This window comes from Eretmochelys imbricata, chromosome 9 (genome assembly GCF_965152235.1).
Source record: "Eretmochelys imbricata isolate rEreImb1 chromosome 9, rEreImb1.hap1, whole genome shotgun sequence".
In the NCBI taxonomy this organism is placed as follows: domain Eukaryota; kingdom Metazoa; phylum Chordata; order Testudines; family Cheloniidae; genus Eretmochelys; species Eretmochelys imbricata.
The window spans coordinates 96042584-96059128 of NC_135580.1; the positions used below are offsets into that span (position 1 = coordinate 96042584).

The 16545-nt window shown below is 41.3% G+C and overlaps 1 protein-coding gene across 2 annotated transcripts in view; it reads left to right on the forward strand.

The window, feature by feature from the left end:
* ATP11C (ATPase phospholipid transporting 11C (ATP11C blood group)) overlaps positions 1–16545 on the forward strand; it is a 116446-nt gene that overhangs the window by 75893 nt on the left and 24008 nt on the right. For both annotated transcript variants that reach the window (XM_077827240.1, XM_077827241.1), the window contains exons 13-23: positions 983–1144; positions 2132–2286; positions 3186–3257; positions 4557–4630; positions 7238–7341; positions 8379–8560; positions 10016–10279; positions 10737–10911; positions 12418–12520; positions 14759–14904; positions 15393–15452. In XM_077827240.1, coding sequence (XP_077683366.1) covers positions 983–1144; positions 2132–2286; positions 3186–3257; positions 4557–4630; positions 7238–7341; positions 8379–8560; positions 10016–10279; positions 10737–10911; positions 12418–12520; positions 14759–14904; positions 15393–15452 — 1497 coding nt within the window. The remainder of the gene's footprint in view (positions 1–982; positions 1145–2131; positions 2287–3185; positions 3258–4556; positions 4631–7237; positions 7342–8378; positions 8561–10015; positions 10280–10736; positions 10912–12417; positions 12521–14758; positions 14905–15392; positions 15453–16545) is intronic.

Genomic DNA, 16545 nt, shown 5'->3' on the forward strand with positions numbered 1-16545 from the left:
TTTTGTTCCTGTAAAGAAAACGTTTAATTTGATGCATCCGATGAAGCGAGCTGCAGCTCACGAAAGCTTATGCTCTAATAGATTGGTTAGTCTCTAAGGTGCCACGAGTCCTCCTGTTCTTTTTGTGGATACACAGCTGCTACTCTGAAACCATTCAATTTGGAACAACTGTTAGCTAATTTAATTGGCATTGTCAACATAAAACTCCCATAAAGCAAACAAATGGGTTTGTACTACTAGTGCTGATTAAGTAACTGCTGTGCTTTTCAAAATACAGTTTACTCTCTGCAGTGTTATACTATGTGGTTCCTTGTTGCACTTTTCTCAGCCGGGACAGTGAAAATCAGTGAAATCAATTTCCATTTTCTTTGATATAAAAATCCCTCTTATTTCCATGTTCTCGGTACCTCCCCATTTGAGTTCAGGCACTGCAGAGGAATGTTTATTTGTTTAAAAGAAAAATGGAATCTCTCTCTTTGTGTTTTTTTTTTTTTGGTTGGAAAAATGAATGGAAACTTTTTGTATTGATCAATAGGTTTGCTCAAAACTTTTTTTTAAAAAATCTAAATTTTGGTCTTTTATATGTTGCTTTATTGGATTCAGTGCTATGTACAGCACCATCTGAGAGAGACTAGCTGGGGGAACAGATGGTTGAGGGGGAGTAATCAAGGGCCATAAGACAGGTTCTCTGAGAGTTGTAAAAACTAAACAGAGCAATTGTGTAATGAATTGGAAGCAGAGAAGTTGTTCTGGGAATGGGTGCAATATTGTCTTTTCTTTGTATTAATATACCTTGCTCCAAACTTTGAAGTCCAAGTTAAGCAAGTGCCAATGGTTCTCTCCTGGATCAGGTCTGACTAATTAAGTTGCCAGTTATTCTCCTATTTTCAGTGCTGCCACAGCTTCTTTCTTTTAGACAGCAATGAAAGCTGGGAATGTAGTAAAGAAAAAGTACAACAGTGACTTTCTCCCTTTCTTTTAGGTCGAGTATGTGTTCACAGACAAAACTGGAACCCTTACTGAAAACAGCATGAAGTTCATTGAGTGCTGCATAGATGGGCACAAGTACAGCGGCAGAATGTCAGAGGTGGATGGTTTCTCTCACACGGACGGACCCATGACATATTATGGGAAAGCACTAAAGGTAGAACTGGCCTTCGGTAACTTCTATATTTTCACTCTCTGTTCCAATTTTCTGAGAGCTAACAATAACTCGAGATGGGCACAAGTGTAAAAATTCAGACACCGGTTTTGAACGCCTCTAAATTTGGCAGTGTTCAGAACCCACGTTTGAGACACTTAGAGACACTATGAACAACTGGGTTCCTCTGTCCATCCCCCAAGTTCAGGAGGGTTTGGATCTGAGGGTTTGGTTTAGGTTCCAGCTTTAGCTATTACTCTTGGACACTGTACCTTGAGTTTGTGTAGCAGTAATGACAAGCACAGGGGAGAGCACATACCCATTTTCAGGAATCGATCCTATCCTTTGTCTAACCAAGACAAGTTTTAGCTTTGCTACAGTGGCATCACAGCAGAGAACTAGAAGCATTGCATGCATTGCAATAAAATAAATGATTGAACCAGAGTGCTGATCTTTTTGTCGGCCTTGTTTGATCTTTATTTACCCCTGCATCCTGCTAAAATGAATTAGTGCTCTGTTACATTTGAACAGAGCTCCTTTCTGATTGTGGGGCCGTTAAAAATACTAGGCCACATTTTGCAAGAGTACGGCTTTGCTTCAATGTCCTTGGCTCAGTTTCCCATCCTATTAGCTGCTGTGCTGTTTGGTTGCTACTCTCCATCTCTGAGGCAATTCAGTGGTGGTGTATGTAGGTACATTTTTAAAGTACTGTGGGATGAAAGACACCATGTAAATGAAGTTCCCATTTAAAGGTGAGATTTTTCAAAGGTGGCTAACGGAGTTAGAATTTGGGTGCCAAACCTACATTGGTTCCTTTGAATATTCCAGCCTAAAAGGTTGGTAATTCTGACCAAATCCCAGTAGTTATTATTCAGCAGCTTAAGTAAAAATAACCATTATTCTAGTTATCACTGAAAATTAATCCTGTTTGGTACTCTGGGCAGGAAAAGACGCTAACTAACTCATTTCCTGTATTTTGACTCTGCTTAGTGTCGAGAAGAGCTGTTCCTCCGTGCTTTGTGTCTGTGCCATACAGTTCAAATCAAAGAAGGAGACAATGTGGATGGATTGATAGTAAACCAGGAGTGCAGTACCTATATCTCCTCTTCACCAGATGAAATAGCTTTGGTAAAAGGCGCCAAAAAGTAAGGGCATTGAGTTTGTTTTCAGAACTGAAGGTTTTTCTTACTCTTGTAACTTGTGCTGTTGAGTGCGACTTAATGGAACCCAAAAGTTGCCCTATGAGTTTTTCATAATAAAATGCTCATAGGCCAGTAATTGACAAGGAGAACTGTAGCGTGTAGAAAGCACAATGGGAAAAACTCTTGTCTGGCCTGGTCCAGAGCCCACTGGAGTCAACAGGAGTCTTTCCATGGGTGGAATGAGTTTTGTGCTTCAGTGGGTTTTGGATCAGGCCCATAGTAGAGTTGTGCTTAATCAATATTTTTATCTTTACTGAATAATTTCACAATAAGCAAAGGTTTGGGAATCATAACTTGCACGTCACAGTGTATGTTGTTGCTTCTGTTAAGTAGAATGGTGTCCCAAGTTGCTTGATTAAACAGAGCCATACTCTATCCAAGTTCCCTGGGACATTCTGTTACATTGTAGAAGAAGCAGTCAATGAATACTGCATGTGTATCAAAGCAAAATTACTTTCTTTCTTTGGGGTGGCAGGAGACAAAGCAGCCCCTATGAAGGCCACCTTTGTTAGCCTTTTCTGATGTACTTGTATTACCTTATTACTATTTGGAGGCATAATAGCAGACCTAGCAGATCTATTTTTGCCATAAATGTAACACAGTATGCACATGTGTTAATTCACGTGGCCTATAGAGACCTCAGAGTTTTCTAGGGTATGATCCACATCTCTTTAAGATTGTACAAGTCGGGAAACGCAGAGAATAGCCTGGTGAGCTACTGAAATACATGGACTGAATTCTGTAGCCCAGGTCATGTTTCAGAATATGGAAATGAAAATGTTACAAATGTAAATTATGTAACAGTGTTTTCAGTGTCCTTCTGTCCTCTTGTTTGTTGACAGGTATGGTTTCACTTTTCTAGGACATGAAAATGATTTCATGAAAGTACAAAACCAAAAGAACGAAATCGAAAAGTAAGCGCAGCTGCATTGTGGTGAGGAATATTGCTCACGCTAACTGAACAATCTGCCAAGTGCCAGCTGATTAAACTCAGGAAAAACGGCAAATGCTGCAGGGTGGAAACAACGCAACAGGCTGTCAGACTCACTGCTGCTCTGCATGAAAGCCGGTCCGAATTACAGAGCACCTGGCAGCAGAGAATTGGCTGAGAGGTTAAATTGGTTGCAGCTTTTGCTGAATAACAAATCAACCAAAGCCTAAAACAAGGTCGTCTGACCATATCCTGCACCACGGTTTGAAACCTGGAAACTCTCTTGGATCTGTGAATTATTGCGATAACCTCCTAGATGGTGAATGTATGAGAGCTGATGCTACTATAAACCTCAACCATACAAAGTTAAATCTTTGCATAAACATGCTCCAACCCTAACCCCTTCTTGGACTGAAAATAATTCGGCCTTACCGTGCGGCAACTGTTCATGTAAACCCCAAGGGATATACACCATTTGAAGGATAGATACCTGATCCAGATGCCCTCCTAGATCTTGTCTTATTAGCAACTTCTCTTCATGTTGAATTTCTCCATACGAAGGGAGGATTCAGAGTTCCTATTTACTGCTTTTGGTGTTCAGCCAACCTAGTAGGCTGCTTGCCCTGATTGACAGCTGGGTGTTCCAGTCAGGACCTTCAGCCCCTGAGCAGTCAGCTGGCTCATGAAGGTCCTAACTAGCTTCTCCCACTTCCAACCAACCTGGTGCTGTGTGGTTGCCAGTCGCATATCTCAGAGCCCCAGCCAAGCATGATATCATGTACCAAGCATACATCTTGCTTGTTCACATCAGCCTTGCATCAAGAAAATGGTCCATAAACAACTTCTACAGGGAATCTCCATACTCTGTGAATGCATGTGCGGCAGCTTTGTTAAATTTACAAGCATCTGAAACCAAGTGCGACTCTGTCTTAAAGAAAATGAAAATAATATGTCCATGTGCATTCTTTTCAGGCAAACGATAACTTAGCCCTGCTTTCCCTGAAATGCCCCAGCAGTTGTGTGCGCTCTATCTGATCACGTGGCTCTTAATGATGGTAGTGGGCATTGTTCACCTATCATGTATAAATGACTTGTAGCTTGACTACCTATACCATATCTTTAATAAGGAAACTGGTCAGCTGGCACCTGATACTTGTAGTCTGGCATAGAGAGAGTTCTGCAGTTCATTCTTAATATGTTCTTATAGCTTACAACCTTTTACTGAATATCATTTTTAATTTTTTTCCTCACATTTCTAAGTTCTGTTCTTTCCTTTTTAAAGGTATCGGCTTCTTCATGTATTAAACTTTGATCCTGTCCGCCGCCGGATGAGTGTTATTGTGAAAACCAGTGCAGGTATTGTTAAAACAGTGGGTACCACTGTGTATCAAATATATGTCTGCATTTACTCTTGTACTGAGAATGTATTAAAGACCTCCCATTACAACACAGAAAAGCTAACCTGTTATATTTCATGGGCCTTAGCCTCACCTGCAAAATTCACTTGCACGCCACCTGAGCGTCCAAAAATCTCTCATTTGCACATGCAAATCTGGTAATGGCGTGTGCTTTTTGTTGATTTGTACATGCACCCACTGCACTGGTACACATTTTACAAGCACAGAGGCACCTGCATATGAGAACTTGGCCCTTGAAGTGAGCTAATGAGATCAGTGGTCGGATTTATGATAGACCTTTACTGTGCACGCCCACGCTAACACTACAGGAAACCCCACTGCAGAGTCCTAGCGAGGTGCAGTTTTTCTGACATGCTTCTGCTGCTCTATAAAAAAAAAAAAATGTCAGTCTTGTCGGAATATGGCATTTGCCAGCATTTCCTTTGTAACATGACCATGCAATTTTGTGCCCCATTTGAGCCCAAACTAAGGGATCTGAGTGAGGAAGGACAATTTTTTATTTTCTTTTATGGATTTGAAAAATAATCCAATTGGTCATTTTAAAAAAAATTGCTTTTAGAGATCTAAAAGTGCCCAAAGAATTAGAAATTGGTGGCTTCAGATGCTTTTCTACATTCTAACTCCACCAGCTTTTTATTTTAAGCTGAAGTTGTGCTGGTTTTTAGGTGCTATGGCATAGCTTTGGGGGAAGCATAATTATCAATGCCAGATCTTTAATTTATCAGTGGGGTTTGCTTGCCACGCATGCTAACTTTGTTAAGACTTTCAATCCGTTTGTCCATTTTTGTGATGGACCAAATCTAGCCCTCGTGTAACCCTGACATCAGTGAAGTTACACCAGGCATGAATTTGTTGCAGTGTATCTGTGTGGCAACTAAATAACTCAAGGATATATACATCCCTGGGAACTGATTTGACTTGGTTAGGCCATAGAAATGGGTCCTCAGAGCTGTTAATATCTCCTCTTTATAATACATGTGCATGCATCCACCTGCACCACAACTCAGAGACCTGAGTACATAGAATGTGGAATACTGTAATACATCTGAAACAGCTGATAGATGGCAGGATCAAAAAGAATACATTCCAAACCATTTATAAGATGCTGAATTGAAGTATTTAGAGCAAATCTCTAATATAAACTCCTGTGATTGGATATTCTTATGATTGGATGCATATATTTTTGCCCCTGTTTATTTTACAGAATTGTAATTGATTGACCACCAGGATGAGTGAATACAGAATTAATAATTTCCTTGTGGGCTTTTCTATGGCGCTCATCGCTGAGTACCTGAGTGCTTCACAAATATTAGTGAACTTATTCTCACGACACCCCTGTGAGATGAGGGGATATATTAAGCCCATTTTACAGCTGCGGCTGCTGAGACACAGAGAGTATAGTGTCCAATAATTTTGGGCACCTGATATGAAATGCATAAGGCCTCATTTTTCAGAGCACTCAGCATTATATAGCCCATTATATGTCCAAAGCACAGCTCCCATTAGCTTCAGTTGCAGCTATGAGTTCTCAGCTCTTCTGCAAATCAAGCTCCAGGATCTCAGATGGAGCATCTAGGAAATAAGTAACACGCAATTTGTGACCACCTATGAAAAGCTTGGTTTCAGTGACTTGTTTAGCATCACTTAGGATGATGGCAGAGACAGGGTAGAGCCCAATTCCCCAGGACACTATTAAAGTTCCTTAACCACGAGACCCTCTTGTCTCTTCCTGCAGTCCCCGGCCTCGTTCACACCCCTTCCAGCTTCTGTAACCAATGAAACAGGGAACCTACAAACAATAGCCTCCTTCACTATACAGCCCTGATTCATCCCCATAGCAGGGTCCCATGCACTGAATACAGATGGGGTCCTGTGGAAAAAATATGTGATCACATCATTAAAGGCTCTATCATAATGTATACGCACAAGAGGGTCAAATTAAGGTGACCTAATTTGTCCCATTCCCTTTTCCCCCCATACCCTTGGCTCTTGCCCGCTCTGGATTCAAATTAGGCAACTTGCTCCTCCATGCTGCCTACATCCAGCCAGGGCGGGGCTTTGAGAGCATCGGAAAGATGGGGGCTCCCTGCTCTCAGTGCTGACCTGGCATGGCCCATAGCAGCAGAGAGCTGCAGTGGCAAGCAAGGTGATGCTCAGCTTCAGGCTGAAGTGTGCCCAGTGCAGAAAGAATCATTGGGGACAGATTCTGTTCCAAAGGCACTAGAGCGTTCGTTCTCAGAAATGGCTAAAATCGTCAAAAAATTCAGCCTGAGGCAGACACCCACAGCCTGGAAAATTACAGCCCAGATGGTTAGCGTTTGGCAAAGTTATAAGCAGCTGAAAGCGTGGTCTTATACTGGGGCTTGTCATCCTTAATAATAGGTGGCAACCTTAATAGCATTTCCAGCCCTGCCTATAACAGCTTCATTTGTAACCTTGCCATAGTTCTTCTTTCCATCTAAGTTTACGGCACATTGAAGACAATGGCCTTTAAATCTCTTGACACATTTTGAATGCTTCAATCTTCTTTTTAATTCTGTTTTAGGAAAGTTCCTCCTATTCTGTAAAGGAGCAGACTCTTCTATTTTTCCAAGAGTACAACAAGATGAAATACAACAAACTAAGGTGCACGTAGAACGTAATGCAATGGTAAGCATGTACACGAAACTAGGTTTGTCCTTGTTGGAAGAAAGCCTTTCTCTGAAGATAAAGCTCTGACCTTGGGTTGAGGAAAATGTGAGCTTTAATTCTTGTTGTTTTGAAGTCCATATCTGACTTGTTTCCTTTTCTGTTCTTCTGGCTTCCAACTTCATTTAATTTCTGATCTGCTTATATGATCCTGAATCCTGAAGGATCTAATCATCTCCCAAGGAGTTAAAAATAACAATAACATTTTCTCTCTTTTTTTTTTCCTCGCTAGCCTTGTGGAGAAATCCTTGAATCAGTTTCTAGTTTTGTTTTGTGTGTATGCTGTTTTGAGAAGCATTTATCTAAATTGAGCTATATTGAGAGAAGAGGTTTATAGTTAGTTCTGAATGTGCCGAGACTAGGGGCTTGTCTACACTACCGCACGGGGTCAATCTATGATACGCAACTTCAGTTACATGAAGTTAGATCGTAAATCTAACTTACTTAGATCTACTTACTGCGGTAAGTCAATAGCTGATGCTCACCCATCGACTCCGCTTGCGTTCCTCGTTCTGGTGGAGTACTGGCGTCGAAGGGAGGGCGCTCAGCGGTCGATTTATCACGTCTATACGAGACACGATAAATTGAGGCCCCCCCCGCTGGATCAATCGTTGCCCGCCTGTCCAGCGAGTAGTGTAGATGAGTCCTAGTATTCATTCTTATCTCTTCTGGTTGGTCCTCTTCTTCTTACACTGCAGTGGTTTTTAAAACAGCCTTGTTTTACAATTTCGTATTTCTCGTGACCTTATTACTGCTAAAGATGCTCAGTTCCACGGCTTATAATACATATTGTGATGTTCCATGTCCAAGGTTTTCCGTGTGTGGAGATTAATATATAAACAAAGAGGAAATGGTCCTTAAGATGTAGAATCACTTCTAACATTGGACCCAATCGTTGCAGGCACTGAGTGACCTGTAGAAGCAGAAAGTGAAAATTCTATGGTCGGGGCTGTTTAAAAGGTGTTTTTTAGTGCACATATCCACTTCTCTGTTTCAAGGATGGATATCGAACTCTTTGTGTGGCCTTCAAAGAACTAACTCAAGAGGACTATAAAAAAATTGATGGACAGCTCAGTGAAGCAAAAATGGCTCTACAGGACAGAGAAGAAAAGATGGCCAGGATTTTTGATGACATAGAGACCGACATGCATTTGATTGGGGCTACTGCTGTGGAAGACAGGTAAGACGGTGGCAAGCAAGCAGATGAAATGTGAATGCCGTAGCTGTTCAGAATAGCGTAGTCTGTATCTCCCTCAGTCTGAAATTACCCTGAGAGTAATTTCAGGACAACGAGGGAAGGGTGGGTGAACGACCAAAGTGAGACCATTGAGCAGCGGTCTGTGCCGTAACAATCCACTATGGTGCTTATTGAAAGCTATGTGCTGGTCCTAAGAAGAAGACAGAATGTCTAAAGCAATTATTTCCTGGCACGTCCCAAAACCAATTCCCTATTTGCTAAAAATATACTGGTTTAAACAGTAAGTACTCTAACATTTTAATCAATAAATCCTACTTTTTCAGAAAAGCATGCAGCATTGTGCCCCTAATTTATGTACCAAACCAATACAAACTCAGGTGCAGTTGCAGTAACTGTATGTGTAAATTAGGCTGTCGTTTATTTTTCACTCTGCGTTTTATGGCACTAGTCAAAGAGTTGGGTGAAGTGACTGAATGTAGGACTAGGAACTGCTACGTTCTAATCCTGGCTCTAACCCTAAATCCCTCTGGCCGTGCCTGCACAGCAAAGAACCCCTCAAGGCAGCACGTCGCATGAGTCTGTGTAGACATTCAGGCTTTAGCTGGAGCTCTGGGTCTGAAACCCGCCCCCTTCTCCATGCTATGAGACTCACTGCCTGTTTTCTGGGGAGGGGAGGTAGGGGTGGGAGTTGCCATATAGATGTAACCTCTGTGACCTAGAGCAAACAATTTAACATCTCTCCCTCATCTTTCCCAAATGTAAAATGAGGAAAGCTGTCAGCTTTTGTGGATTAAATGGTTAACATTTGCTAAAATAAATAGGATTTATTACGTGAAAAGTATTGTTATTGGACCCATTCCTGAAGCCCATCCTGGGTCTAACTGCCCATCAAACTTTACCCCACACTCTGCCACACAAAACTCCTGCCTACTTTCCTACAGGAATTTGTTCAGAGGGTGCTGCAATAGAGTCAGACTTCTTTCAGTTTAAAGTTTATCTGAAAGCTGCCTTGCTGGGTGGGTTTTTTAATTCAGCCACGTGCAAAGTGTGATACATAGCACTGGTGGTATTAACGTCCGCTGGTGACGTACTGTGCTGGCGAAGTACTATGCTGGTTTTAGCTAGAGATGACATGGTTGGTACATAAGTCATTCTTTGGTAAACAACATGTGGGTTTATTTGCTCCCAGTGGAAATGCTTAGCAATCTGTAAGCCATACTCACGTAGTGTGGGACTTTTGTCCCCCTCTAGCAGCTAGGGTTGTTTGTCTGCTGCTGCCTCTAGGTCATTTATCTGAGGCAGTAAAGGCTGATGGTTTTCAGACCTAGATCCTCCACAGGCTCATTGTAACATGCACAAATCATTCTCAATGAATTCTGAGGAGAAATGGTATTTTTAAGGTAAATGAGATGGCTAATGTATTGCCTCAATGTACAGACTTCAGGAGCACGCAGCGGAAACCATCGAGGCCCTGCAAACAGCAGGCATGAAAGTCTGGGTGCTTACCGGGGACAAGATGGAAACTGCAAAATCTACCTGCTATGCCTCCAGGCTCTTCCAGACAAACACCGAATTACTGGAGCTGACCGTAAAAACGATGGGAGACAGCAACAGGAAAGAGGATCGATTACACGAGCTGTTGTTAGAGTATCATAAAAAGCTGCTGCAGGATTTCTCCAAAAATAGCGGAAAGCTTAAAAGGTGCGAGAGAGCATGTGGGCAGTTTATGTCTGGATAACTGCCCTCGGTGAAGATGCTTAGAAGGAAGGGTCCTTTTGCCTCGGTCCTGCAATTCCATGTATGCAGGGGAAGAGCTCTGGATTTCAGGGGGACTGCTTGGGAGGATGACTGTCCCTCACCTGGATCACATTATAGGCAGAGAGGCCCCAATCCTGCAAACAGTCCCCAGCTTTCCTATTTCCTATTTTTCAAACATAACTGTGCAGTACTTGGGCATGCCCTGTTTTTCCTTTTAAATCCAAGCCGTTTGAGTTAACTGAGCGTGCGCATGCTCACACACACTCACCTCCAGCAATCAGACCTGTTTACATTTAGAAACCATTTCTTTCTTGCTCAGATAACACAGAAACGACTAAATTGACTTCTTTGAACTGTAAGGCTCAGACTTTCAAGTCGTCTTTTTCTGTTTGTATTATAGAAGCTGGACAGTGAGTCAAGAATATGGACTGATTGTAGATGGCTCGACGCTGTCGCTGATATTAAATCCTTCCCAGGATTCCAGTTCCAGTAATTACAAAAGCATTTTTCTACAGATTTGCCTGAAATGTGCTGCAGTTCTATGTTGTCGGATGGCTCCTTTGCAGAAAGCCCAGGTAGGTGCTATCGGTACGCTGATGGGCTCATTTTGCAGGAGGCAGCGGCTACATGCTGTTTTGAGTGTTACTTGCAGCACACTTCAGTAGTTAAAACAACTAAGCAATTTGGATCATAGCTCCAAACTTTCCAATCTCCGTGTGTATAGAGGGGCTCCAAAATCCATATTTAGGCATCTATACACAGTGGTTTGATTTTTTTCAGAGGTGCTGGACACGTGTTGCACGGGCTATAAGTCAGTGCAGAACTTGGCTCCTTGACAGGCTGCAAGCTGGGCCAGCAGCTGTCTTCCAATACCTAAGCACAGATAATGCTCCAGAATGTATTTGCTCTAGATGCAAAAGGTTCCCACCGGAAACAAGGCTAAGTGGTTACTCTGATGTGAGAAGCAATTGTTCTGTACCTTAAAGTGAAGCTGTCTTGCTGTATACAAGTAAAACCTCTTAATTTAAAAAAAAAAAAAAAAAAAGGAAAAAATCACGTAAGTATGAAAAATGTGTACCATGCAACTGGACCTTCAGCGAGTGCGATCTGATTTCCTTTTCCAAAGGACAGATGCTACCAGAGGTATTTCAGCAAGTCTATTATAAATCCTCTGATGACTTTGATTTAACAGACTGTCTCCTGAATCATGAAATTTAACAAAAATCACTTACCTGACTCTTTCTTTATTTTATTTTTTGGCTGTGTTGGAGCCTTTTCCGTGCTGTGGTGTATTTCTGCCACAATCTTGTCTTTCATAGATTTACAGACTGTTTCCTGAAACTATTTTTGTAAAAGCTTTGATGTTCAACTCACCTATAAATAAAGGGACAGACTAATCTATTTAATTCCATTCCAAGCTCTGAGAACCGGATTTTCTGACTTCTCCTCAACAGCTGATTAAAGTGTCAAAAAGGGCATAAACCGTGTATTTCCTGCACTGCTCTAGGTACATAGGATGTGACCAGCTGCGACATAAGTTAGTGCCACATGTGGGAGTCGCCTCCTTGTAACTGAGGGCAGAGTCTGACATTTGGAATGGAAGGAAGGGTACCACTAATTTATATCCCGGCATTTCAGCTCTACAAAGTTAATTCATCGCCAGCTCTTGGTGATGACCATGATAAAACTCCCATTGGCTTCAGTGGGATTATTTCAGGCCTCGATCTTAAACTGCTTAAAAGGGAAAAGAGGGGAAAAAAATAGACCCGTTGCAGTTCGCTTGGCCGCAGTTGGATTGTGTTAACTGGAATTGGATGTAGTTGGGTGGGCTTTTAGGACAACTAGAAAATGCTCACAGGCTTTAAAATGAAGGCTGCACTGAATCTCAACCCAGTGTGAATTAGTTTGAATCACTTTGTTGAAAAGCCGATCTGACTTACTTTTTTCAACCAGAAAAAACACTTGTGAGGCTGTTGGCTCCTGGCCAGTACTGTATGTGCTGAGTTATTCAAGAGTGCTTGAAAGAACGGTTGACTCTTTGGACATTTCTGCTGACCTGTTGTGTATTTGAATTTTTTTAGATTGTTAAAATGGTGAAAAACACCAAGGGCAATCCAATAACACTATCAGTAGGAGACGGTGCCAATGATGTTAGCATGATCTTGGAAGCACATGTTGGAATAGGTGAGAAATGTGTGGAAATCATAATACCTCACTCTAGTACAGCTCCTTCCATCAATAGCTCTCAAAGCGCTTCACAAAGGAGCTCAGTATCATTAGCCCTTTTTTACAGATGGTGAAACTGAGACACAGAGAAGGGATGTGACTTTCCCAAGGTGACCCAGCAGGTCAATGGCAGAGCTGGGAATAGACCCCAGGTCTCTGGAGTCCCTTTCTACTAGGCCACACTGCCTCCTCATAAGAAGAAAATAAGTAAAATACAAAATAGATAGAATGTACTATGGCCTTTAAGCCTTGTAGTTGGAAAATAATGTATGGAAATGTAGAAGCTGATGGTTTGTTTACTTGATATAGAGTAAAACAGGGCATCAGACCCATTAGTGCCCCAGAGGCACTTCTGAAAACTTTGCCCAAGTCTGTTTAGCCTACAGCCTTGCCTATTCATTGTTCAGTTCACGCCTTCGCTTTCACATGTCCTGACTTTGCTCCCATTGCAGTCATTGACAAAACTCCCTCTGAATAAAGCAGGAGCCAAATCAGACCCATGAAGCATTGATGCTAGATCCTTGATGCACTCAAAGTATCTTTAAACACATGGCTCTACACTCTTCGTGCAGCATACAGGGATTTGCCAGGGATTTTCTGGTAACAAGGAATGCCTGTCCAGTTTCCCACTGCTGAAAATATGAGAGAGCTGTCCAATGAAAGGTTTTAAACATGTTCTGCCTGTACCATGTTTGCAAGATGAGAAATCAATTCTTAAGGGTTTAGATTACAGGATTGTAAAATATAACAACTGTTTCTGAATGCTAAGGGTTAAACCCAGGGCCCATTGAAGCCGATGGGAGTTTTTGCCATTGACTTCAAAATAGCCAGGATTCCTCCCGAAGAAAATATTTGTTGCTTGCTCGAGGTACATGGGAAACTTTTATTTAAAGCAAGATGCCGATTTATAAGTAAATAAGCTACATTTTCCATTCAGAAAATACAGGGCCCAATTCAGGGGTCATGCAAATTGCATGGATCAGTTTGTCAGACAGCAGATTTAAGGGGCAAAATAATGCTTTCGCATCAATTTGGCAATCAGTATAAAATGAGTGCAATTTCAATGTCAAATTGTTGCAAGGAGGGAATGTAGCAGTCAAAGTGATGAAGGTGTGAGATAATATTGGTTCATTCCCGCTTTCTTGCACCTTTCTCTGGCTTTTCCTGTTGTGTCCCACTCAAGCCCAGTTCTGTTCCCCTTTTGAAATCAATGGAGATTTGCTGTGGATGGCAGTGGAAACAGGACTGGACACCAGGTTAAACCAAATGTATAACTTTCTCTACTCTTCTCATCATTGCTAGCTTTGGGCCTGAAAACTTAATTGGATTAGCACCTGATTAGCCCAGGTGTGCTGAAATTGGCCTATATTCTTTAACTGGATGTTTGTAAATTCATTGGAATGCTGTTTTGCTGCCTACAGCTGGTTGTAATTCACCACAGTGGATCAAAATCTACTTTCCAAAGATTGATTTCCAATTATGTTAATGTGTTCGCCCCTTTCTTATGACTGATCTCATGTTGGAACCAATCTGAGATTTTCTCCAATGCTGCCAGAGGTAGTCGAAACATTAGAGAACTTGACCGTCACTGAGACGGGAAGGATGGAAGAGAAAAGATGGGGTCATCCTTCCTGGCCATTGAAATGACTTCCTCACTAAATGTACCTGTCAGTTGAACAAAATCAGCTGTCTTGAGCTCAGCTATATAAGGGGGGAAGGCTTAGTATTCTAAGTATCTGCAGTGAAATAACTAGAATGCATAGAACTACATGTTTAAATGCTGGCAAGGATACAGGCAAAACTCAACTCCCACTCTTTAACCATCTGATAAACTCCATTCCTTGCAGTTTATTTTGTTAGGGCCTGCTGGATAAGAACTTCAAAATAAAAGACCTTACTGTTGTGAAGGACAGTAATGATCCTTGGAGAGTTAGGATTTTACTTCCTAGTTCACCTGTCTGGTGATCTCCACCCCAGAATGACACTGTTGTTTTGAATGGCAGTCTGCCGAGCACTTTGGGATCCTGGGGGAGGTGACAAGTGCTTCCTTCATATAAACGTTATGAAATCGGCAAGTCTTTTTTTATATATTTATTGTCGTTTGGAAGGTTAAACTGTGTTGGCAAATCAAGTGGCTGGTCTGAATCTAAATTCCAGCACCCTGTCAATCGCTCACCACATTTATGTGTCATTCAGGTATAAAAGGCAAAGAAGGTCGTCAGGCAGCAAGAAACAGTGACTATGCTGTGCCGAGGTTTAAGCATTTAAGAAAATTGTTACTAGGACACGGGCATTTATATTATGTGAGAATAGCACACCTTGTACAGTATTTCTTCTATAAGGTAAGAATTTTCCAGTCAGCTAACAAAGCTTGTGTCATTGAACACTACTCAGGCATTTTCCCTGACCAATTGCAAAGCCCACTAAAGTTTGTTTTGTAGTACTTTTTTGTAGTTCATTTTTCTTTGTAGCTTTAAAAAAATACATCATTAGTGGTATAGTTAGTAATATATGTCTTACAGTTACGGGCTGTACACAATCTGTGTGTTAATCTTCTGCTGTAGGGCTTGTTCCAGTGTTCTACACAGTGCCCACTGTAAATATTAAAGCTGTATTGTTTGTCTTTCCATAGCAACAAAGAGATGGTCCAAAGAGTTTACAATCCAAGTAGTATTAGCTTCATGTCTCGTAGCCAAATTTTTAGCCTTAAATGTTTTCTATATGATCATACAGTAAATGTGAAGCATAATTCAGATTTATATTTAAAAATCAAACGGCTCTTAAGAACACAAGATGCTTCTCTACTAAAATCTGTCTCTACTTTTTCTAGAACCTTTGCTTCATTTTACCACAATTTTTGTACCAGTTCTTCTGTGGATTCTCGCAACAGGTATGTTCCAATAACAAGTTGATAAAAACACACTCCAAACTGTCAGAAAGTGAAATTCCATAGTTGAGATTTGGTTTTGTTATCCTGCGTGCTCTCCAACTAACTTTATCAAAGATGCCACTTAATGGGAACTGTAATCTAATTGCTAAGCAACAGATTTGGAACATTAAATATTTGAGGTATAACTTTTTGTTTAAAAAAGAATTTCCAAACTGTTTTTTTTTTTTTCCAACCATGCACAGGTGGGCATTTTCCAAAAGTAAAAAGAGAACGTTTTTAGAAAGTCTTGCTATTAACTCATGTTGACGTCACTTCCTCTATTTTATAAAAGAACAAAGCCACAGTATTGTATCTCCTTGTACTAAAAATGTCTCTTACAGGACTAAGTAGAGGAGCTTATTTTTTAACAATAAGCTTTAAAATAATGAACCCGTTGAGGACTTAGTCTCAAATAAAATAGTGAACCTGTCTTTGACAAGTCCAAACGAGTGCCTCAGCTGTGTAGAACATTTTGCCCAGCTGTGTAGAACTTTGTGACAGGTGGGATGATGTGACCAACATAAAAAACAAAAAAGGTTTTGGAACAACAGTTTGGGGTTCCTGTGCTCATTTGTGCATTTGTTTGTTGTCTCTGGGTTGCCCCAGGAGCAATCAGAAGGAAGAGCAAAACCATTCAGGCAATTAGAAAATGACTTCCATTGAAACAAAAAGAGGCGTTTCTTGGTCGTAGTCTAACAAGGAATCTTTCAGAGAGCAGGTGCCGAGGACAGAACATGTGCATTTGTTAAAGTGGTTTAGGAGGTCTCAACTGTATTAATTAGAATCCAAACAAGAGAGCAGCTGTTGACAAGGTAGGAAGTGGCTGCTCTAAAATCACTTTGCCTCCTACCTTCCCATGCTGCACTCCTAAAACAATAAGTCCAAGATTTTAACCAGGCCACTTTAATTTGTTAATCCCATGGGCTCAACTGCTCTTTAATTACAACCTAAAAAGGCTTGCTTCACTGACAAAGCCTCCCATGTATGCTCTCAAGCTCAACTTTCCAGTGGCCCTCATTGAACCTGAGCGAAAAGACTGGGAACATAATGAAAT